Source organism: Podarcis liolepis, assembly GCF_965112155.1.
Source record: "Podarcis liolepis genome assembly, chromosome: 16".
NCBI classification, from domain to species: domain Eukaryota; kingdom Metazoa; phylum Chordata; class Lepidosauria; order Squamata; family Lacertidae; genus Podarcis; species Podarcis liolepis.
In genome coordinates this window covers 36177462-36200802 of record NC_139567.1, presented here as the reverse complement: position 1 = coordinate 36200802, position 23341 = coordinate 36177462, and the positions used below count along the sequence as shown (strand labels likewise).

Sequence of the window (23341 nt, the reverse complement as noted above, 5' to 3'; positions counted from 1 at the left end):
CCCTCCTTGCTTTTCCCTGCAGCTCTCTGAGATCCCAGAGCAGGAAGCGGAGCACCCAATCCGCCAATCGGGTACTTAGAGGAAGCTCACAGGCAGGACTTGAAGGAAATAGCCTTAGATCATTTGCTGGCCTCCCAGCGGCTGACATTCAGAGATATGCTGCTCTTCTACATGGAGGTTCCACCTTCGGCCAGGCAGGCTGTTCTCGCGCAAAGCAGGGCTACAGCTGTTTATATATGAGTTACCTGAAATCATAGGAGCCTACTCCTAGGGGCTGAGGTCCCATTGGCCCCCCAATAAAATATTTTGGGGGGCAGGCAATGAGGGGCAATGTTGATGAACATTGCCATTCAAATGGTGTGTGCACGCTGCATCTTGTGATCGATTATGCAGGGTGGGGCTTACCTGCCTCCCCCATATTTTATTCAAGTTGGCACCTCTGCTTGAAATGGTCAAGTTCCAAGCAAAGGTGACTTGTATTTTGTCACTGGGTCCAAAGATGCAGCCAAACTGAGATGCTTTAAGCTTAGTTTCATAGAATCGTGGAATCATAGAGTTGGAAGGGACCCTGAGGATCATCTAGTCCACCCCCTGCAACGCAGGAATATGCAGCTGCGCACCTGTCAAACCTGTCAAACCTGCAGCCTTGGTGTTATCAGCACCACGCTCTAACCAACCAAGCTATCCATTTTGCCAAAAAAGTTGGTTTGGCGCCCAAGCCTGAAAGTAAGAAGCAAGATACAATATGTTGGCTTTTAAGTGCCAAACTTAAGGTGCCCAGAAAGAGGTAAGGTTTTGAGTTGCACAGAAATGAAGAAAGCTCTGGGACATGAAAGCTTACATCATAAGCAACCATTCTCTCTCTCTCTCTCTCCCCCACACCCACACCAATATACAGCTGTATCTGTAGAAATATAAAAGAGAATTCCAAATGATACCTTTGTCAATGTTTATATGCCCACCGCGGTGTAGGGCTTAGACCAGCTTTTGCCAACCTAGCACCCTCCCAATGTCATTGGACTGCAACTCCCACCAGCCCTAGCAAGCATTGCCAGTGGTCAGGGATGATGGGAGTTGTGGTCCGACAGCATCTGGTTGGAAGGGAGGATCACATGCACTGCTCTGAGGGTGGTCTGGGCTTCAAAGGCCAACAGATTTATAGCAGCAGAAGCTTTCACAGGCTAGACTGTGGAGTCCACTTAATCAGGCTAGCAGAGTAATCTCACTGGGAAGGAGCTGACCATGGTGCTGAACTCCAGCAAATGCAGTACAGTGCCCCATCCTTCTCCCCACACTGTCAGACCTTAGCAAAGCATGGTTGCTCATAAACACAACCATTGCCCATTGCTTCCATCTTCCATATGTAAATTGCATTTAGTAGTCCAAGGTCTAAATCTTGCTTACAATAAACAGTATTAACTTCTGGTCTGGATGGTAACTTTCTTTCTGGATCCACATGTCCTTCCACAGTGGGTGCATAGGTTTCTGGGTGGGAGTTGATCACGGTGTGGATTTGCCAAGTGTGCCTTCCTCTTGGCACATTTCTCCCTTGCATCCTGAGTTGGAGTGTCTCCAAAGCCCATGACACCTTTGGTAAAGGCTCTTCTCCAATTGGAGCACCTGCAGGCAAGTGTTTCCTAATTGTTGGTGTTTATACTACATGGGGTGAGCTCCCGTTGCTTGGTCCCTGCTCCTGCCAACCTAGCAGTTTGAAAGCACGTCAAAGTGCAAGTAGATAAATAGGAACCGCTCCGGCAGGAAGGTAAACGGCGTTTCTGTGCGCTGCTCTAGTTCGCCAGAAGCGGCTTAGTCATGCTGGCCACATAACCCGGAAGCTGTACGCCGGCTCCCTCGGCCAATAAAGCGAGATGAGCACCGCAACCCCAGAGTCGGTCACGACTGGACCTAATGGTCAGGGGTCCCTTTACCTTTACCTTTATACTACATTTTTTAAAAGATTTGCCTTGAGAGAGTCTTTAAACCTCTTCTGTTGACCACCAGCATTATGCTTTCCATTTTAAAGTCCGGAATAGAATAGTTGCTTTAGAAGACAATAATCAGGCATCCGCACAACATGACCAGTCCAACGAAGTTGATGTTGAAGAATCATTGCTTCAACACTGGTGATCTTTGCTTCTTCCAGTACACTGGTATTAGTTCGCCTGTCTTCCCAAGTGATGTGTAAATTTTTTTGGAGACACTGTTGATGGAATCTTTTGAGGAGTTGGAGATGGCGTTTATAAGTGGTCCATGTTTCACAAGCATACAGTAAAGTTGGTAGTACAATAGCTTTGTAAACAAGCATTTTGGTTTCTCTGTGAATGTCCCAGTTGTCAAACACTCTGCACTTCAATTGGGAGAAAGGTGCATTTGCAGAGCTCAGGCGATGCTGGATTTCGGCATCAATGTCGGCCCTTGTGGAAAGATAACTGCCCAGGTAGAAGTGATTGGCATTTCCCAATGTTACACCATTGAGTTGGATTTGTGGTGCTGCAGAGGGGTTATTTTGTGCTTGTTGGTGCAGCACTTTGGTTTTTTGGATGTTGAGTGAGTGGATGGTAACTGTGGAGCCCAGCTGTCCAGCTACTTTGTGGGTACCACACAGTATATCAAATGCATGCACCAGGTAGGGCTTGGTGTTGGCACAGGCTGGAGTGAAAAATGGAACAGCAGGAATGGTTTTTACTTTATCATTCCCCCAACTCTACACAAAAAAGGAGGGCTGTAGCCTTGGTAGCAGAGCACCTGCTTTGCTTGCAGAAGGTCCCAGGTCCAGTCCCTGGCAAATCCAGGCAGAGATGTCCTAAGCCCTGCTCATCAGTGCCAACAAAACTGAGCTAGATGGACCAATGGTCTGACTAGTATAAGGCATTTCCTAGGTTCTCATGTTCACATGGGAACAGGCAGTTCTAGAGGACCAGTAGATAAGATGCAGAGATATGGCCAAAAATGTTGCATGCATATGGCCCCATCAGAGGGTTGTCTCCAGCTAAGTTCTACTTAGAATAGACCCATTGAAATTAATGGAACCAAGTTAGTCATACTCATGATTTTCAGTGGGAAACAACCCAATATGGGATACAACCCAATGGGTGGCATTCAATGCTAGCCCTACTCAGAGCAGACCCACTTAAGTCAATAGGCATGACTATTAGACATGACTGCTTTGGTCCTGCTTATAGGTTTCCCACAGGCATCTGGGTGGGCCCTTTGACAACAGGATGCTGGACTAGATGGGCCATTGGCCTGATCCAGCAGGCTCTTTTCCTGACTAGGTAAAGGTAAAGGGACCCCTGACCATTAGGTCCAGTCGCAGACAACTCTGGGGTTGCGACGCTCATCTCACTTTATTGGCTGAGGGAGCCAGCGTACAGCTTCCGGGTCATGTGGCCAGCATGACTAAGCCGCTTTTGGCGAACCAGAGCAGCGCACGGAAACGCTGTTTACCTTCCTGCTGGAGTGGTACCTATTTATCTACTTGTACTGTGACGTGCTTTCGAACTGCTAGGTTGGCAGGAGCAGGGACCGAGCAACGGGAGCTCACCCCGGCAAGTCCTAGGTTCTGTGGTTTAACCCACAGCACCACCCACGTCCCTTTCATGACTAACTTAGGTTCATTAATTTAATTGGGTCTACTCTCAGTTGTTGGCATCCATCTGTCTTGGGAGACAATGGTGTGTGCCTCTGGGGGTAAAGTCAAATCACTGCATTAGCAACACTCGCCAGGGTGCAAGCCTGGGCAGTGTGTATGGAGGTCCTGGGCTGCCCAGGCGACAAGACTCCCCTCTTAGCCTCGCTGATGTGGTCCAAAGAAAACCAGACCTATACATTTGGCACCAGCTTGGCTGCAGGAGGCATGCAAAGATATCATCCAACCATCTTAGGGCCTCCACTCTGGATTTGTGTAGGGTTTACTCCTTCTAGGGCTTCGATTGTCTTCTAGGGCCAATGTTAGAAACTAGAGAAGAATATTCTGAAAAGTATTAGGGCTTTTTATTTCATTTGAAAGAGTTATCTGAGAAAGCTAACAGATACGGAGGCAATTGCAAATGAAGGTGAAGGGTTTGCCAATCGCTAGTAGTGTGTCAATACAGGTGGAATGTTAACGATCATGGTTGGACTGCCTTCAGTTTGCATTTGGTTGAAAAGAAGGAAAGAACGAAAAGCAGAAAAAAGCAGAAAAGGAGACATCACCAGAAATCATGTTTATGTGGCATGAAATTTGAACTTCTTCTGGCACAGATTATGAATAGCTGAAGCTCTGTGTTCTTAGGAGGTGTCTCTCAGCTCCTCTTTGTGAAAGCCTTCTGAAATTATATTTCAGCAGAGCTAGTCGGACAAGGGACATATGATTTTTTTGAATAATTTATTTCACATAAGCTTCTTATTGACAATGAATAATTCAACCGGCTCTATTTAAAGCTTAAGAGCCATTTCTGCTAGACCCTTGTTAAGATAGTATGGCAGGTTAGAAGAAAGAGGTTGCTGCTGGAATATTCTCAACTGCCTGGTGAAGGCTTTAAAATGCCAACTGTTTCTGAAATCGCTTGAGTGGAGAAGTGGAGAAACACATGCACCTTGCTGCTGCAACTTCAGATTCGCCACATTTGCGTGGGTTGTGAAAAGAGCACCTTACATTTCTGAACTCAACATTTAGCTAGAAATGCATGACTAGTTTTGTGAACCCAAACATCTGCGCCTCCATGTGCCTCTGTGGCGATGGATTTATGTTTCTCAAGGAGCACTTTCCTCTGGATCAGGAGTGGGGAACCTGCAGCCCTTTGCTTGTTGGCAGACTCCTAACTCCCATCAACCCCACCTAGCGTAGCGTGGCCAATGGTCAGGGATGATGGGAGTTGTAGTCCAGTAACAATTGGAGAGCCCACAGGTTTCCCATCACAGCTGTTTTCTACTATATGTTTTTGGGGAATGTGTATGCTTTGGCCACATGCACCACTGGCATAGTGTCCCTGGAGGGATGGCCAAGGGCGGTGTGTGTGTCTTTGGCCCTCCAGATGTTGCTGCCATGCTTGCCTGCCTTAAATCAACAGACCCCATGCAGTAACCTCAGTGAGCCACCATCGTCTCCAGTAAAGACCTCTAAAACGATAAGCCTGTGAGTATGTCTGCAAGATATAGCATCCCGAGTGTATAGATGCATGTGAGTAGGACTGGTAAGAGCTCCCCTTTCAAGATGAATCTGGAAAACATCCACTGTCTTCTGCTTGCAAAGAGTCTCTAATCAAAGGTGCATTAGGGAACTTTAGACTCCAGACTTAATGGGCTTACAGCCTCCCTATCTCCAGATGATAGCGTGTATTTATTTAGCTTACAACACAATATAGAAAGCTAGCTACATTTGGGGGTGGGGGTGTGTGATGGTGGTGGCTTCTCAACTCCTTCGGCAGAGTGGGACCCCTGTCTACTGCCTGGAAGCCCTGCTCCACCAGGGCCATCAACTCTATTGCAGATAAACGCCCTCTTTCTCCAGTGCCACAACCCATATGCACAAATCAATATTCAACCATCCAGACTTTGAGGGTGTCTATTCTTAGCTTATTATGTGCCTCGCCTGTTATGCTGCCTGCTCTTTCTGCCTCCAGCCCCTTCACCCCCCACCCCTGGCAATGCCCTAGCTACTTCCTTCTTATTCTAGGAAACTATACATTTGTGTGAATGGAAGTGAGTGGTCCTGATCAAAAAGGGTCATTGTTTCTGCAGTGCATAGCCCTTTCGGCTTTCTTCATTGATTTCCTATTGCCTGAAACACACACACACAGCCCTCCATGCAACAACGAGACAGGGTTGCAGAAAGATCAAGGTCAGATATTCAGGGACAGACGGCTGTCTTCTTAAATGAGGTCATCGCTCCAGGATACAATCAGAGAGAAGAGAGTGGATGGGGTGGGGGTGGGGGGAAGAGGGAGGAGGAGCCATTGCATCACAGTCCTGCCACTCCTCCTGCTAAAGGTGAATGAGAAGGTGGCCATTGTCATCTGAGCTGGGGATAATTCCTGCAGCGTTTCGTGTTCTTGTTTCAAAAGCTTCCACTTTAGCTGGACAGAACTCATGCCACAGAATCAGGGAAGCCAACGCTGTGCTAAGTTGCCCATTCAGAGAGATCCCTATCAATATTCTGCAGGATCCTGGTGTGTTGAAGGCTATAAAATGAATTCAACAAGTAACCTGGCAAAAGCAAGACAGCCAGTTCAGGTGGCAGGTACTGGGGAATGTCTTTGTGTGTGTGTGTGTGCGAGAGAGAGAGAGAGAGAGAGAGAGAGAGCGCGCGAGCAGTGGTGGCAACTCCCTCCGGCATTTCTACTTAGCCTAGTGGTAGCTGGTGCCCCTTGGGGACAGAAGGCTGGGAGGTCAACAGTACATGGCGCCAGAGTCAATGACAGGTGGAGCCACCTCCCTGTGAGTTCTACAGAAGGCAACATTAGGGCTAAGGAGGAGGAAAGAGGCAGTGCCAAACTCCCCACTCCGGACTGGTTGTAAGTAAGAAGGCCGGAAGATACGGATTGGCTGAAGGCAGACTGAGGTCAGTGGGGCTGAGTTTTATTCACCCTAACAGATGGGCCTCCACTACCTAGGCTGATGGTCTTTCTCTTTGCAAGTAGGACAGAGCTGTGCATGTGCTGTTTGGCTTTGCCCTGGGCCCACTAAGCTAGCCTGCTGCCCTCAGTGTGGGGTTTGCAGCCCAAACCACAAATGCATGTTTTGCTAGACAAGCACAGGGCTAGTATGCAGAGAGTTCCTTCTGTGTGTGGTCACTTCCTTTGCCTCCTTTGGGCAGCAACTCTGTAACAAAGAAGAAAATCCTTTACTGTATATTTCCTTCTGCCTGTGAGGAGGACACAACATAAAACTTCTTTGGCTCTTTGGCTGTTGGTTCAGAGGTACAAAGAGTGCATAGAAATTTTCACTGAGTTTGAGTAATACATATTTTAAGGGTTTGCTTACGATATATCGTATCCTTGGACACATCACTGATTGGTGTTGTACATTAAAACTGTTTTCTTTATGCGATACTGACCTCTGGTGACGTAGAAGGGAATTACAAACTTCACTTTTCAAATCCTTGATGTAGTTAAACCTACCATAGATATACAGTGGTACCTTGGGTTAAGAACTTAATTTGTTCTGGAGGTCTGTTCTTAACCTGAAACTGTTCTTAATCTGAAGCACAACTTTAGCTCCTGCTGCCGCTGCATGATTTCTGTTCTCATCCTGAAGCAAAGTTTCTTAACCCAAGGTAATATTTCTGGGTAGTGGAGTCTGTAACCTGATGCGAATGTAACCCGAGGTACCACTGTATCTTTCAGGGGTGTGTGTGTGTGTTTATTTTCAAACAATGTTAGAAGTGGCTTATGTGAAAATAAAATATAATAAAAACACACTTTGAAATATCAAATAGCATTAAACCAGCAAAGCACAAATTAAAAGAGGCAGCAGAAATCAGTGATAATGCCTCTCTTTCAGAGCTTCCAGCTGTCTTGAGATCAGGGAAGAGAGGATTCCCACTTGGAGGAAACAACTTCTTGAACACTGGCATCCTCTGCATTCATGAGCAAACCGCACTGTAACTTACAAGAGCCAGAATCCTACCTGAATCCATGGTTAGAGCCAGGTCATTTTAGACCCTGGACTCAACATTGTCTCGCTGGTACTTGCTTTGGAGAACCATGTGGATTACTTCTTCTGTGAAGCACACTGTTAACATTTCACCTGTGAAGCACACCATTAACATTCCTCTCTCTGCTCCCTCCCAATGTTCAATGCATTGCAATGGTTTCTACATCCCTGACAAGATAAAGCAGGAATGGAGGACCTCAGAGCTGGGGGGTGGGGTTGGGTTCTCCAGCCCTCTCTATCAGACCCTCCTGGCTTTTCCCAGGCCACTCCCCTTTTCCGCAGGCAATCTATGTCACTGGTCCTGCTTTGCCCCTTCTTCAAGTGTTTTGCCTGGCTGGAAGTTGTCCTTGGACTGTAATAATGCTACTTCCTTGCCTGGATGGAAGATAAACAGGCACACTTGTGAGTGTGTGTAGATACTAGCCCCTGCACAAAGGCAACAGTCACATTATTGCTCCACCCACTTTTGCACAGGCCACATCCACCTGTGGCCATGGGAAGGTTGCCCAGAACGGATGAATGTGGGATGAGAAAAGCTCCTCACTTCTGTGTCCCCCCCCCACCCCCCAAAACTGTTAAAGCAAAAAGCGAAACCCAGTTTCTCAGCCTTGGTCAAAGACATACAGTGGTACCTCGGGTTAATAACTTAATTCATTCTGGAGGTCCGTTCTTAACCTGAAACTGTTCTTAATCTGAAGTACCACTTTAGCTAATGGGGTCTCCTGCTGCTGCCATGCCGCCACCGCGTGATTTCTGTTCTCATCCTGAAGCAAAGTTCTTAACCCAAGGTACTATTTCTGGGTTAGCAGAGTCTGTAACCTGAAGCGTATGTAACCTGAAGCGCCTGTAACCCGAGGTACCACTGTACTCTGAACATGTGCAGGTTTGCATTTCAGGAAAGCATTTGAATCCTAGCCCCATCATGACTGCAGGAACAAAATGAGTCTTGCTTTTGCTGGCCCGTGCAAAGTGGATTATGGCTGCAGGTTTAACCCTGCTTGCTTGGGAGCAAGCCCTATTGAATTCAATAAGACTTGCTTCTGAGTAAACATGGTTAGGACTGCACTGTTACTCAGCGATATGCAGGTGGGGACTAGCTGAAGGCAGACTGAGGTTGGTGGGGCAGTGCCCCATTTGCCCTAGAGGACCGGCCTCCAATCTTGGAGAGCTGCTGCCAGTCAGTGTAGACAACATAGGGCTACATGGACCAATAGACCGACTCACTGGGTTGTCTCCAGGGCTAGTCCTCCTCAGAGTAGACACGCTGAAAATAATAGGCATGGCTAACTTGGGTCCACTGATTTCTGAGTAAAAATGAGCATAAGGTAGATCCCTGCATTGCAGGGGGTTGGACTAGATGCCCCAGGGATCCCTTACACCTCTACAGTTCTGTGATTCTGTAAATCTATGATCCCTATGCCCCATAACCTGCTCCTTTCTGAGTGATCACTGGGAGTGCCCTGGCTTGTGGGCTTGAGCTCCAAGGTCAACCCTCCAGAATGCATCCAGCCTAAACCTCTAGGGAAGGCAAAAATCTCTGAGCTTTACCTTCCCTGACTTCCACTGGGACCTGGCTTGTGTGCTTGAGGCCAGGACTGGGAGGTTAAGGCAGGCTCCCTCAGCAGTTTTGCTGCTTCTTGATGCACCAACTAAGTACCTGGTTTGGCTGCTGAGTAGCTGCTGCTGCTGCTGCAAAAACACCCTCTATTTGTCCCTGGCTGAAGGCAGAGCATCCTTGGACTAGGTTAGAGCTGGTCCCTTTCACCCAAGATCTCGAGAGGAGGAGGAGGCACCATGGCTACGAAGAAGAAAGGGCCGGGGGAGAAGAAATGGGAGCTGGTGCGATGGTGAGTGAGAAACAAGGATGCAAAGTGATGCAGGAAGGATGCCGGCTAGTGAGGAGAGCAGTGCCTCTGCAAACTCCTGCCAGGAAGGGGAGGGTCCAGGCTGCGCCACTGTGTGTGTGTGTGTGTGTGCAGGATCCACGAAGGGCAGGCTCAGTGTTAGGTCCCAGGCAGGAGGTCCCAGGTTCAAACTGCAACATCTCCAGGTAGAGATGAGGAAAGACCCTTCACCTGAAACCCTGGGGAAACACAGCCAATCACTGTGGACCAGTAATTCAGGACCACCATCTGGGGGCAGTGGGATTTCCTTGGGGTGTGTGTTAAGAAGCGCGTGTGTGTGTGTGTATGTGAGAAGCTGGTATTGCTGGACTGATTTAATCCATTTTGTTGAATTAATCTAAATAGTTGGTTTTGAGTAGATGTTCAATGAATTGCGACTGTTTTGGATTATATTGTGTGTCTGTGAGCTGGACTAACTGTGAATTTATTTATTTATTTATTATAAATTTTACAATTAGTTTCCACATTTTTGTATATATTGACATTAAGCATTTCAAACATCCAAATTTTTTAAAAAAGATTCCTTAGAACCTACCGGACGTCCCTCCCTGGGTCCTTTCTATAATACAAAGTTATCTGCATACTTTTAAATTACCCAATTACTAATTTTCCCATTAGGAAAAAAGCATGTGATAAGAATTTCACATTACAAGCATCTTCACATTCCTGCCAGTGATTTTACATGTTTACAGTAGTTCTTTAAGTAATATAAAAAATTATTCCAGTCTTTTTCAAAAACTTGATCTTCCTGGTTTTGGATCTTCCCTGTCAATTTCACCATCTTCACATAGTCCATCAATTTTGTCTGCCATTCTTCTTTCCAAGTCTGGGCTAGCAATACTCTCGCTGCTGTTGTTGCATACATAAATAGTCATTTATCTTCTCTAGGTATTGCTTCACCTACTGTACCTAACAGAAAGGCCTCTGGTTTTTAAACAAATGTATTTTTAAACATTTTCTTCAATGCATTATAAATCATCTCCCCAAAAGCCTTTACCTTATTGCATGACCACCACATATGGTAAAAATTACCTTCTTTCTCCTTGGATTTCCAGCTGGAAATGGAAGGGCTAACTGTGAACAATGCTTTTTAGGAGATGGGAAACACTAGGGATAAGTTTATGGAACCAAGGGAGCAATGCCCTCCCCCTTGGAATTAAGGGCAAAAATGAGCTAGATTAGTAGTCTGACGTTGTGTAAGGAACATTCCTATTTGATAAATAATCCCTTTCTGTCTTGAGCATGAGGCAAGGAGAGGGGCGATTTTTTTAGAGGAAGCAGAAGCACCTCTGTAAATCTTGAGAGTTCCTGTCCAAAAGGAGCAGGTTTTAAGGTCTTAAAGAGATGGGGGGTGGGGCAGGCAGCAGGATCCCACCTGGGACAGTCTAGAGCAGCCTTTCTCAACCTGTGGGTCCCCAGATGTTGTTGGACTACAACTCCCATTACCCCAGCTAGCAAGGCCAGAGCTCAGGGATGATGGGAGTTGTAGTCCAACAACATCTGGGGACCCAAAGGTTGAGAACCGCTGCTCTAGAGGAAGGAGATTTATCTGTAATGTTGGAGAGGGATTGCTACCTGAAGTCAGAAATTCATCTGCTTTTAAAAGGAGGAGCATATACTGAGTTGAGACCATTGGTCCATCTAGTTCCATGTTGTTTACACTGGCTGGCAGCAGCTATCAGGGGTTTCAGGCAGGGAATCTTTCCCAGCCTTACCAGGTGATGTCAGGGATTGAACCCGGGACCTTCTGCATGCAATTTGGGTGCCCTAACCACTTAGCTATAGAGCCCTTCCAGACCATAAAGGCAGTGAGTTTCTCTACTGGAGACTTATAATGATGCCGCTGGTGTGTTGTTTAGAGCTTTTGACTAGGACTGGGTAGACCCAGGATTAAATGCACAGCATTTCCACAGCATCTGAAAAACAGATCAGTTCCATAGTGGTGAGCTCCTCTTCTTCCAGTGCAGCAGTGCAACTGGGAGGAATAACGCCCCCCCCGCACTTTTGCTGACCAGATTGCTCAGTGGAAGAACAGTGGGGCTGTGGGTGGGTCTTCTTAACCCCCCTCTTTCTCTGCCTGCCCCTCTCTTTTTCTGTACAGTGTGCTAAAGCATGCACAAACTTTGGCCTGTAGGCCAAAAATAGGCTAACCACTTTTAGTTTAGTTTAGGGTTTTTTTTTTTTTGTTCTCACTGGTTTGATATCTCACCTTGCTGCATCACAAGGTGATGAGATGTTGTTGTTTTTCTGGGCTACAGCTTTTAGAAAATTATGTAAGCCTTGAAGGCCAGCCAGGTTTTGGCTGAATGTGCTTCCACCTTTGGATCGTAGGCAGGAAGACTTGGGAAGGCAGGACCCAAACGACTGCAATTGCACTGACCACTGCCCCGGCACGTGTGAAGTGCAAGGAAGAGGGCCTCTGAGGCATGTGCAGAGTGCATACCCGCTGCTAGGAACTTGCGTGCTTAGTTTTCTTAAAGAAAAATAATGGGACAGGAAGGCCAGGGTGTGTAGGCTGTATGGCTGAAGAGTTAGAACTTGGCTCAGGAAATATGCCTGTCTTCCTTCTCCTAAGCAATTGTTTTAGGCATATAGACATTTCTTCAGATTGATGAATTCGGTAAGTTTAAAGCCGTTAAATCGGGTCAGAGCCCAAACTGACAGCACGGAAAATATTTCAGCACCTTGGACAGCAACCAGCGCCATAGGTCAGCTTGGACCGAGGCTGCCCTTTTCATTTCCTTATATGCCATAATCACACCCACTGCTCATTTCACATCGTGACCCTGGACTGGGGAAATCTCAGGTCTGGTTGCTTCCAGTTGCAGATCCTTATAGAACATTTAAAAAGCCTATATACATTAACAGCGAACTCATGGTTTAAGGGTGGGCTTTCTGCATGTTGTGCAGATGCAGTCTGCATCTCTAAACCATTGCCAGCTCCCTGCCCTATAAAGCAATATTTCGATGCGTAAGAATGGCACACGCCTCCAGCTTTAGGAACAAAGGAAGCTGCCCAACCCCCGGACAGGATTCTCTGTTGCTAGAGCTCTCGGCTCCATATTATTTTGTTTACGGGAGCCACATATCACCCTGTTTGCTCTGCTGCTCTTGCTTAATGCTTCCCTCTCAATACTCAGGTAGACAGCATCCTGAGACCAAGTGTCCTTGACGCCTCCTCCCAAACAACGGCAGCCGTGACGCGATGAATGGGCTGAGTTGCCTGATTCAAGCTGCTCGCAGCAGAATGACGTTCTGTCGGCGTCTCATGCGTTTGAATGAAACACGTCTCCACCAATACAAAGGAAGGGAGCCTTAAACCAATGAGGTTCTTAAAGGGGGTTGAATCACACCTAACAGGCAATCCCCCCCCTTCACATCTGAGAAAGAGGCTCCTAAAAAGGAATGCTTGTCAGCTGCTCACTCAGCGCCCTCTGCTGCCTATGGCTGGGCTAGGAATTAGGATTGAATCAAAACAAGTCATTTTTTTTTGGGGGGGGGGGGGAATTCAAGCAATTTCAGGAAATCAGCTCCTGTTTACAAAACAATTCATTTCTGCAGATTGCATTTTGCGAAGAGCAAACAGTATCATAGAGGGAGAATATAATTCACATCGTCTTTTTTGTTGTTGTTGATAATTTTAATGTGGCATTAGACAGACAGACAGAGTAAACTGCTTATGAGGGTTCCTTCCTGTCGAACAGCATATAAATACTCTGTGGAACTCGCTGCCCCTTGACATTTGGCAGGGGTTTTTGTTGCACTATGATTGTTATTATATAGGAGCCATAAAAAAATGAGGGCAAGCACTGCAGCCACCTGCAATTTCAAACAATATTATTATAATTATTTATTAAATTTGTATACCGCCCTTCATCTGAAGGCCACAGGACAAGGCAAAAATGCCAAATGAGAACACAACAACACAAGACAGAGCCAGAGAGTGCTGTTCTACTTCAAATTGCCTTTCCTTTGCAGTCACCAGCTGGAGACTCCAGTGGTGGCCAGAGTTTGCAGCACTTAATAGTTTTCTCTCATATATATGTAGGCATAAGCTATGATTGGTCTTCTATCTCACATCTATAACACATTGTGCTTTGGCCCTGCCCCAATAGCCATTTTGTGACTGGTGCCCAAGGACCTTTTTCAAAATTCAAAATATGCCTGCAGGTCCATGAATATTGGTGATCCCTGGTCTATCTAGTCTGCCTGCCTTCCTTCCTGCTCCCACCTGCATTCACTGAAAAAGCTGGAGGAAAGCAAGGCCAACGGACAGCATGCTTATTATTTAGCACAATGTACATCGGTTACTTGCACTTGGGTGGTACTGTGGGTTAAACCACAGAGCCTAGGACTTGCCGATCAGAAGGTCGGCGGTTCGACTCCCTGTGACGGGCTGAGCTCCCATTGTTCAGTCCCTGCTCCTGCCAACCTAGCAGTTCGAAAGCACATCAAAGTGCAAGTAGATAAATAGGTACTGCTCTGGTGGGAAGGTAAATGGTGTTTCCGTGCGCTACTCTGGTTCGCCAGAAGTGGCTTAGTCATGCTGGCCACATGACCCAGAAGCTGTACGCCGGCTCCCTCGGCCAGTAAAGCGAGATGAGTGCCGCAACCCCAGAGTCGGCCACGACTGGACCTAATGGTCAGGGGTCCCTTTACCTTTACCTTTACATTGCTTACTGAATCAGAAAATGAAGACTGTCTCTAAGCAGAAGTTGTGGACTCTCTTTGATTAGAGTATTTAAGGCAGAGGCTACCACACACAGCTGTCACAGAGGATTTTTCCTGCATTGGGCGGAAGGGTTGGGCTAGATGTTTTTTGAGGTTCCTTCACATTCTGATTCCAATGAAGATGACATGAGTAACTGTGGCTGGGTTACTCCTGTTCAGGAGAGGGTCCCAACTGGTGCAGAAGGCTGATGCAAGGGATCCAGCGACAAAGCTAGATTTAGGAGAACCTCCAATCTTTGAGTCTGATCCTATTTACTGACACCCTTCCTCTCTTCTCTACGGCAGCAGCCAGTGAATCCAACCAACAAATCAGTTCAGACTCCACTGCTGGGGTACACATATTCCCTGTCAATAATAATAATAATAATAATAATAATAATAATAATAATAATAAACTGATTACTATTTCCCCCTGCATTTTCAGTTGCTTCTATAATACATGTAGTTGCTGTAGTAGTTGCTTCTATAATACATATGCAAAAGGAACATGATAATCTAGCCTTGGCACCAGTAACTAAAAATGAAAAAATGTAAAAAACCAAGCTTGCTTTGACCTCTGATCCTGACCTTTGACCCCCACATCACTGCCTTGCCAGCTGTAGTCTCCATTTCCCTCTCTAATGAAGCATATGCCATCTTTCCAATTAGATTTGGTTTTGATTTCTGCTTTTTCTTCTCCAGAAGGAATGGGGCGCGTGCGCCGAAAGACAAAGAGAGAGAGAGAAAGAGAGAGAGAGAGAGACAAGTATAATTATTCTTTAACAAGGAATCACTTGCCCGTAAACATTTCATATGCAAATGAGTTGGTACTAACTAATGTTCCTGATTGCCAAGTGGAAGTCGTGGAACATGCCTTTGTTCCTTCTCTAAAGCAAAGGAACAGTTGTAATTACAGATATTTTTGCTCGCACATAGGCGGAGAAGCAGCCCTTAATTGGCATAACAAGCCTTGATTCATCTTAACATTGCTTAATAAGCGCCGGCATCTGCCGTGACATTCAGAACGAGATTCGAGGGGCATTGCTCTGGCACCTTCTGAAATAATCCACAGCTGAAGAAAGGACTCGCTGTGTGGTTTTGTCAAGGCAATCATAGGAATAAAATGGCAAGCCTTTACACATAAAGGTCAATGCTAGGTCTACTAGGAGCTGTGATCTATTTTTTTCTGTCTGGGAGACAGCCAGTGCAAACTTCTGTGATGTAGGAAATTTCAGAGTATGGCGGTGATGGGTGACTGAATCCTTAAGTGGCTTTAGCACTGGGTGCTGAGTGCGCAAACATAGCTTCTAGTTAGTGCAACAAGCCTCAGGTTGGTGTTAGATCGGCTGTTATTATGAGCCTTCAGGATTTACTTTGACCCCAGTTCTTTTTTATTATTATTGCTGAAATTTTCTTTTTTTTGTATAAATTTTTATTAATTTTTCAACATATCATTTTCAACAGTAATTAAACATACTTTCAGTTCTTACACCATTTTTTACTTCCATCAATCACATCTGAAAATTTTCCAATCTAATCACCTAATATACATTTCTTACTTCCACTATTACATTTAACTATCAAAACTGTTATCTCTATTCTTTCTTTTCTTTGCAATATTTCATATATTTCTCCTTACAAAACTTCTTGTAGTCCTTCTGGCGTAATTTGTTGATTACAGCTGCTCTTCAAATAGTTCGTATATTTCTTCCAATCTTCTGTGACTCTCTGGTCCCACAGGTTTTGAATCCTTCCTGTCATTTTATCTAATTCTGCATAGTCCATTAATTTTTACTTTGACGCCAGTTCATATGGTATCGGAAGCGAGCTAGCAGTAAATCAGACCTTGCAAGTTGGAGTGAACTCTTCCCTGGCAAAAACACAATTGGCATAGAGTTGGTGGAGTGCAAACAACTCATCTCTGGTACGTTTTGCCCTCCATTTAGCAGTTGCTGAGACTAAAGGTCCCTGCCTCCCCACAGCAGCCTAAGTCCCCTCCTCTCCAGGGTTTCCCCCAAGCATTCTTAGACTGTGCCTGCATGAAGCTGGCTTCTCCTCTGCCCTCTTCATGCCTCTCCTGGTACTCCAACTCTCTCCACTCACTAAGTCCTGTTACCCTTTCAGCTTCTGACACCTCCTCTTTCCAGTCTTCTTTGGGAGGGTTGGAGGCTGCAGGGTCACCTGATGGAGAGGCAGGTCAGGGTCAGGGCTCAGACCAGGATCCTGAAGAAAGAGGGAGACACCTACACCCAAGGCTGATGGACAGGAGTCCCCAGAGGAACATCCCAAACTACCAGGCTCTTTAAGACCAGAGCCTGGATTCTAAGGAATCTTCTCCTGAAGACATACCGTATTTTCCCGTATAAGACTAGGTTTTCTTCCTAAAAATAATGTCAAAAATTAGGGGGTATCTTATACATGGGGACATCTTCCCCCATTTTCTTAAATCTGAGTCCCCTCCAAATAGAGGGGAGGAGACGAAAAAATACGGTACCCTCCAACATTTCTCCGATGAAAATAGGGATGTCCCATTCCATAATGATAATCTTACTATTTATATCCCACACATCTTACTGGATTGCTCCAGCCACTTTGGGCAGATTCCGACATATATAAAAACATAATAAAGCATTAAACATAAAAAATTCCCTATACAGGATTGCCTTCAGGTGGCTTGGGAGTCGGATAACTTCATACCCTCCAACATTTCTCCAATGAAAATAAGGACATCCTAAGGGAAAGTGGGACATTCCGGGATCAAATCAGAAACTGGAACGGCTTCTCTAAATCAGGGATGTCCCTGGAAAATAGGGACACTTGGACGGTCTGTGAAGAGCCAGGTGCCTTCCATTGCACACCATCTACTCAGCAGTGCAGGCCAGAGGGTTGGTCTTCTGAGGCTCTGGGGTTCCCACAAGGGGGTGGAGCCTGGAGGAGGTAGCCCGGAGACAGAGTCTGAAAAGGCCTCAGTCTGCCCCCAGCCTTTGTTGGAGCAAGTTGCTTGTGTGGAGCTGTCCGTGGTGCTGTAACCTTGAATCAGCCTTGTTGCACCACTTTTCCCATTGAATCTAGCACTGGGCCAGAATGCCCCTTCCGATCGTCAGGAGGAGGGGGGGTTGCGGGATCACGACACCACCCACACTCGCCCTCGCGAGGCTGGTGCCAGCCTCGCGGGAGGCCGCCGGGATTCCCCCAATTAACATCCCCTTGGCGCCAGCCAATCGGCTGGCGGCAGGGGCAGGCCTTAGAAAGGCCACTTAAGGTCGGGGCAGCCCTCGGCTCGCCCCTTTTCGCCCGGGAGACGACGGGTTGGACAAGATGACCCCTTTTGTTCCCTTGCAGCTGTACCACTCTGATTCCATGTCTTCTGTTCAGAGATGGCCTATCCAGAAAGAACATTTTCTCTTAATGCCAAGAAGAGATTCTGGTCTCTCCCTGCCCCACATTTCTCCTTCCATGGAGATTTCAAAACGATTTTAAAGCATCACTGGAGAAATGGCAGCCATGTTTAGCTGTGGATACCTTGTTAGTCTGGTACCCCGGGTGATTTAAAAATGGTGATTCATGCGTCGCAACATCTTTGTAAAATCCAGGGAGATTGCTCTGCCCTTTGAGAAGGAAAATAAATTCAAGAGTCCGTGAAACACCAGGCGCTGTGTGAGGTTCCTTGGAAGAGCAGCTTCGGATATTATGGGTTTTATCTGGTGTTAGTCATGCCCAGAGTACACTCACCAAAAGGAATGGACATGACTAACCTAGGGCCATTGATTTCGGTGGGTCTTCTCTGATTGAAACTTAACTGAGTATGACCCTAAGATCTCTCTGTACAATCTCTGTGTGATGGCTATGCTCTAGCTCCACTGCTGACGATAAAAACAACTCAGACACACAAACAACCTGCTCCTTAACTACCACAGAGATTTCCTCTTGGACCACCGTCTAGAAAGGCTGAATACCACCCAAAGTGCCTTTAACATCACTGCCCCAGAAGCTGGGGCTACAAGCAGGTGTTATATGCACCAGCTGTGGCAGTGTTCTGTGCCAGCAGTACAATGTTTTCATTGGAATTTCACGAATACCGGCTGCTGCGGTTTTAATTTTTTTTGGTTCACTGACTCATCCAGACAGGGTCTGCTGTTGCTATATTCAAGTCACATTTCCAGATTTTCTTCTGTCCTCTTTGAATTCCTATTAAGTCACAGACACTGTCCCTTTCCCACTGCTAATAATGTTTGTTCAAATTCAATCAAAGGTTCAGTTGCATGAGATTGAACAATGTGGTCCCTGATAAATTTCATGAGCTGATGTTTATGGAACCGGTTAGAGAGTCAAGTCTCCCAATGCCACATGAAGCTGCTCTAAGGTTACCAGGCTTGTTCACTTAAAAATTCTTTAATATAAAATACGGTGCTGTGGGTAAAACCTCAGTGCCTAGGACTTGCTGATCGTAAGGTCAGCGGTTCAAATCCCCGTGGCGGGGTGAGCTCCCGTCGTTCGGTCCCAGCTCCTGCCCACCTAGCAGTTTGAAAGCACCCCTAAGTACAAGTAGATAAATAGGTATCGCTTTATAGCGGGAAGGTAAACGGCGTTTCCGTGTGTGGCACGGGTGCTGGCTCACCAGTGCAGCTTCGTCACGCTGGCCATGTGACCCGGAAGTGTCCTCGGACGGCGCCGGCTCCCGGCCTCTTAAGTGAGATGAGCGCACTACCCTAGAGTCGGTCACGACTGGCCCGTACGGGCAGGGGTACCTTTACCTTACGTCTTTCTTTGCACCCCTTCACCCTATGCATATTTTCAATGACTGACACACCAAACCCAGGTAGGTTTGTGTTGGAGTTAAAGGAGAGCAGAATGACAAAAGCTGTGGTTACCATTTATGCCAAATTAAAGAAGTGGTTTCAGAGTAGGGATGTTGCATGCCTTTAGTGACTTTTACCTCGAGTGACTTAAAGGGTAGGGCCCCCAAAGGACCAAGTCCCACCAACTCTTCCTCCAACCCCTGGAAAGCTTCTGTCAGTCAGTGTAGACCACTGGTCTACAACTGGTGGGTTGGCACTCACTAGCGGTTCGTGGCTTGAACAAAGTGGGTCACAAAAGGAGTGCTACCATGAGTGCAAATACATGGTAAAAGTAATGGGTCTCCAAATGCATGTTTGGCTAAAGTTGGGTCCTCCTGGGTCTGAACAGGTTGAAGATACCTGGTGCAGGCTGTGCTTAGCTAGGTGGCCTGATGGTCTGTCTCAGTATAAGGCAGCTTCCTATGGTCAGGCCTGTGTGGGTGACCACCTGGCAACTCCATACACATCACTGTGGGTTCCATAGCAGAAGAAAGGCAGGATAGAGATATAAGAAGATGAAACTCGCTGAAGGACCTTGTGGGGGCAGTCACTGCCTCTCAGCCTAACCTATCACACTGTCAGGCATCAGGAAATTTGATCCCCTCTCCCCAAGGCAGGCTGCCAGGGATAGATAACACGAAAAGCTCTTACCAAAGTCTTTTATTTAATATTCACAGAGAGAGGCTTAGAAATGCTTCCTCTTGGAGTAATGGTGTTGCTCCAAGTAAACTCCACCCCCCTTCTCTCCTCAATCATCAACAGCGCACACCCCTTATGGTGGCTGTTTAGGGCCATTTGCCTCTTAGCTTTTTGTTCTCCTGCCTTCAATGCTCGCTGGGTTCTGGGAGAGGGGTCTGGAATGTTTTCTAGTGATAATGTGTCAGCCAGCTGCTCCAGCTCTGCTTCCCCCTCTTCTTCTCCCGTTATTTCCCAGCTTTGCCCCTCTGAGCCGTGACCTTCTGCAAACCACCATTGTAAATCTATATGGTCTTCCTATTCTCTGGAAGGTTCAGGAGGAGGGGGAGGCGGTCTTCACCATTCCTCCTCATTCAAGTCCCTGACACTCACAGGGCTGCAAATAAATAAGCATGACAAACAAGGGGAAAGGGGTAGGGAGGGGAGGGGAGGGGAGGGGGGGAAGCACCCATTGTGAAACAGTCATTCTTAAAATGACCAGTTGGTATAAGAAACTGTTCAGGGTAAGAGGTGGGTCCATACTGTCTGCACACCTTTCCACTGGACTAGTTGTTCTAGGGTGCTACCCCAATGGAAGCACAGTATTGTTGCACAGCCTCCTTGAGTATTTTTGCCCAGCTGGAATGTATCCTTGAACTCTGAGAATGTCTTTTGTTTGCTTCAATGGACGTGCGTGTGGAAACCTCTGACTTTTGCATGGCTGGAACATAGCCTGTTGTACAAAGGGAAGAGCCACTCCCATAGCTCCACCCACTTCTGTCTCTGCCCCCCCCCACCATTGGCACACAGCCCCTGGAAGGTTCTCTGTGAGGGAACATGGCCCTGCGGCTGAGTAAGGATCCCTGCCCCTGCTTCATGGCCTCCTTTGATCCATGGCCCCCTGTGTCTCAGCTGCTGTTCCACCTTCTTGCCCTGACAAACGTTCCCATGCTGTGCTCCCTGCTCTTCAGGTACGTGAGGGAAGGTCGCTTCCGGATCGAGGAGAGGACCCTGACAGCATTCCAGTGGCTCTACTCTCCGCAGCAGCATCGCATCGTCAGCAGAGCAGACCTGGAAGTTCCGAGCCGGTGAGCCAAAAACCTTAGGTGGTCTTCAAAGAGTGGGCTGTGATCCCTTAAGAAGCCTGTGGGACAAGTGGTTTGGGCAGGGAGCCTGTGAAGTTCCAGGCAGAGATGGGAACCTATGGATAGTGCCTTCCTTCTGGGGTTGTCAATGGTCCAGAAATACAAATGTGACCAATTCTGGACAGTGGTGGATGGTACCCATTGGGATTGGTACAGCAGAAGGCAGGGAGCTCAACAGCCAGAGCTCATGAGAGGTGGAGTCAACTAATTCTAATCCTCCTCCATGCTGAGTTCTACAAGGGCAGCACTGAGACCAAGGAGGAGGAAGATGGATAGTTGTGCCACCCCAACGGTGGATTTAGGATGGCACAACTGGTTCCCCTGCACAGGTGCCGAGTTGAGAGGGCACCTTCTTGCCTCCTTCCCAAATCCTGGTAAGCATTTGGGAAAGAGACATGAGGGTCCGATAGGGTCCTAGAGTCCCCCTCTTTCTTTCCCAAGGCCCAGTTAGTGCTTGCACAGTTTGGGGAAGGAGAAGGAAGGCTCTAGGATCCTGCCAGAGCCTTCCCAAACCCTTGCGCTGAAATGCAAAGAAGTTGATTACGTCATTAGTTATGTTAGTTTCACCGGAGACAAATAATGTACATTTTAGTGGAAGCCAAACTGCAGTGGAATGGAAACAATGCTGATTGTGATGAATACAAGGCAGGGTGGAAGCTGCTCCCTCCTTGCGTCGTGACCCACAATTCCCCTCGCATGCTCCCCCCCCCCATTTTCAGGGGGACTGCGTATTAATCCCTCTTACAAACCTGCTCCTCTTTCCACCACTGAAAATCTTGGAGGGTATGCTATTGCTTAGCCTTTTCTCTCCTTGCACCATGAGTTTCGTGAGGGTAGAATCTAATTATGCCTTATGCGTGCCCAGGGATGGATCACAAATCTGAGAGATAAATAGCTTTCTGCAGAATTTGTAGCTGGAAGCAATTCTAAGAGAAACAACCTAGCCAGAACTGTCCCCTATGAAACCTCTGTGTTGAATGTGTTCTACGCCTCGGAGAAGAGGCTAATGGCAAGGAAATCGATACTCCTGCACTCTCTGAGTTTGATTCTCTGACTTGGGTGGACCTCGGAAGCTTTTAGAGCCATTAAGCCCTCGTACTCTGTTTTCCAAATTCCCTGAGTAAATGTAGGCCTCTGCGCTGTAAAGGCAATTCCCCCCGCCGGTGGTAAGTGAATGTGTCCATGGGATCTCTTGGAGCCTGTTGTACTGCAACGATTTATCTCTGCCAACCTGAAAACCTCATTTTTATAATTACTGTACCATTTGATACCGGGATTAAGACAACAAGTGGGACCTGGAATGAAAGGAAAGTCCATCATCATGCAGAACTATTATGGGCTGGCTGGATGCAGAGGAGTGGTGGGAGGCACTGGCTGGAGAACCCCCAAGGGAACCCCTGGGGAAGAAGTCTGTGGATTGGTGGTGGGATGACAATGAGTGGTCAGAGGGAGCAGAGAGGGCAGCCTGGAAGGAGGAGATGTCGGAATCTGAATAGGGAACAGGGTTTAGTGAGCAGGAAGAGCCTGGGGCAGAGAGCAGCCCAGAATCAGAGGCAGGAGAGGAGTGGGGCCAGGACATATAGATGAGGAAGCTGCTGCAGACCCCAGTAAGTCTCCCCCTCCTGCTGTGACCAGCTCCCCTCCCCAGAACATGCAGAGAAATGAAGAGGGTGGACCAAAGAGAGAGACAAGATAATAGAGGCTTTGGCTACAGGGGAAGGAACGGGGTGAGGATCCTTAGAGAATGGTAGGAAGATGGGGACCTTCAGTCCTCACAACTGCCTCACTCAGGCAAGATCTGGGAAGAGTTGCTGTGATCACTAGGTCTGCACTGTTTTTGGTTAACTTCACTGACACCTGGTGTTAAGCTGGACTAGAAGGATGTTTGGCCTGATCCAGCAGGCCTTCTTAATCAACACTAGAATAACCATTCCTTCCAACAAGGCAACTTTACTGGAGCAAAAATACATGCGTTACTTTGCCCACAAGTTACACCTCTGTTTGCGAAAGTGTGTGAGCCATCTCCTGGGGTATGGCGCTGAAACAGGGAGCTGCAAATAATTCATTTGGGGAAGACATGCACTTTGAGAGATGGAGGAAAGGGGTGGGGAGGGAGATAGTGTGATTGTTGGAAGAGTGCCTGGCAGTGTGGAATAAGACCGTGGAGAGCCACAGCTGGTCGTAGTAAGTAGCAGTAGTGTCTGACGCTGTATAGGGCAGACACAGATGTTCAGCAATGGCTGGTGCCATTGGGACTGGTAGGGCAGAAGGTGGGGAGCCCAACAGTAGGGGGAGCCAGAGTGCATGACAGGCAGAGTTAGGGCCAGAGCCAATGACTAGAGGAGCCAACTGTTTCTAGTGTTGTCCCCATCCTTCTTGCTGAGTTCTGCAAGGGTATCACTGAAACTAAAGGGGAGGAAGCTGAGACGCTGTG

General features: G+C 47.2%; 1 protein-coding gene across 2 annotated transcripts in view; it reads left to right on the top strand.

The window, feature by feature from the left end:
• Positions 1-9379: 9379 nt before the first annotated feature.
• The window catches only part of RAP1GAP2 (RAP1 GTPase activating protein 2), a 200807-nt gene continuing 186845 nt past the window's right edge, over positions 9380-23341 (top strand). For both annotated transcript variants that reach the window (XM_083479631.1, XM_083479622.1), the window contains exons 1-2: positions 9380-9482; positions 20734-20850. In XM_083479631.1, the coding sequence (XP_083335757.1) occupies positions 9430-9482; positions 20734-20850 (170 nt within the window). In that variant the 5' untranslated portion in view covers positions 9380-9429. The remainder of the gene's footprint in view (positions 9483-20733; positions 20851-23341) is intronic.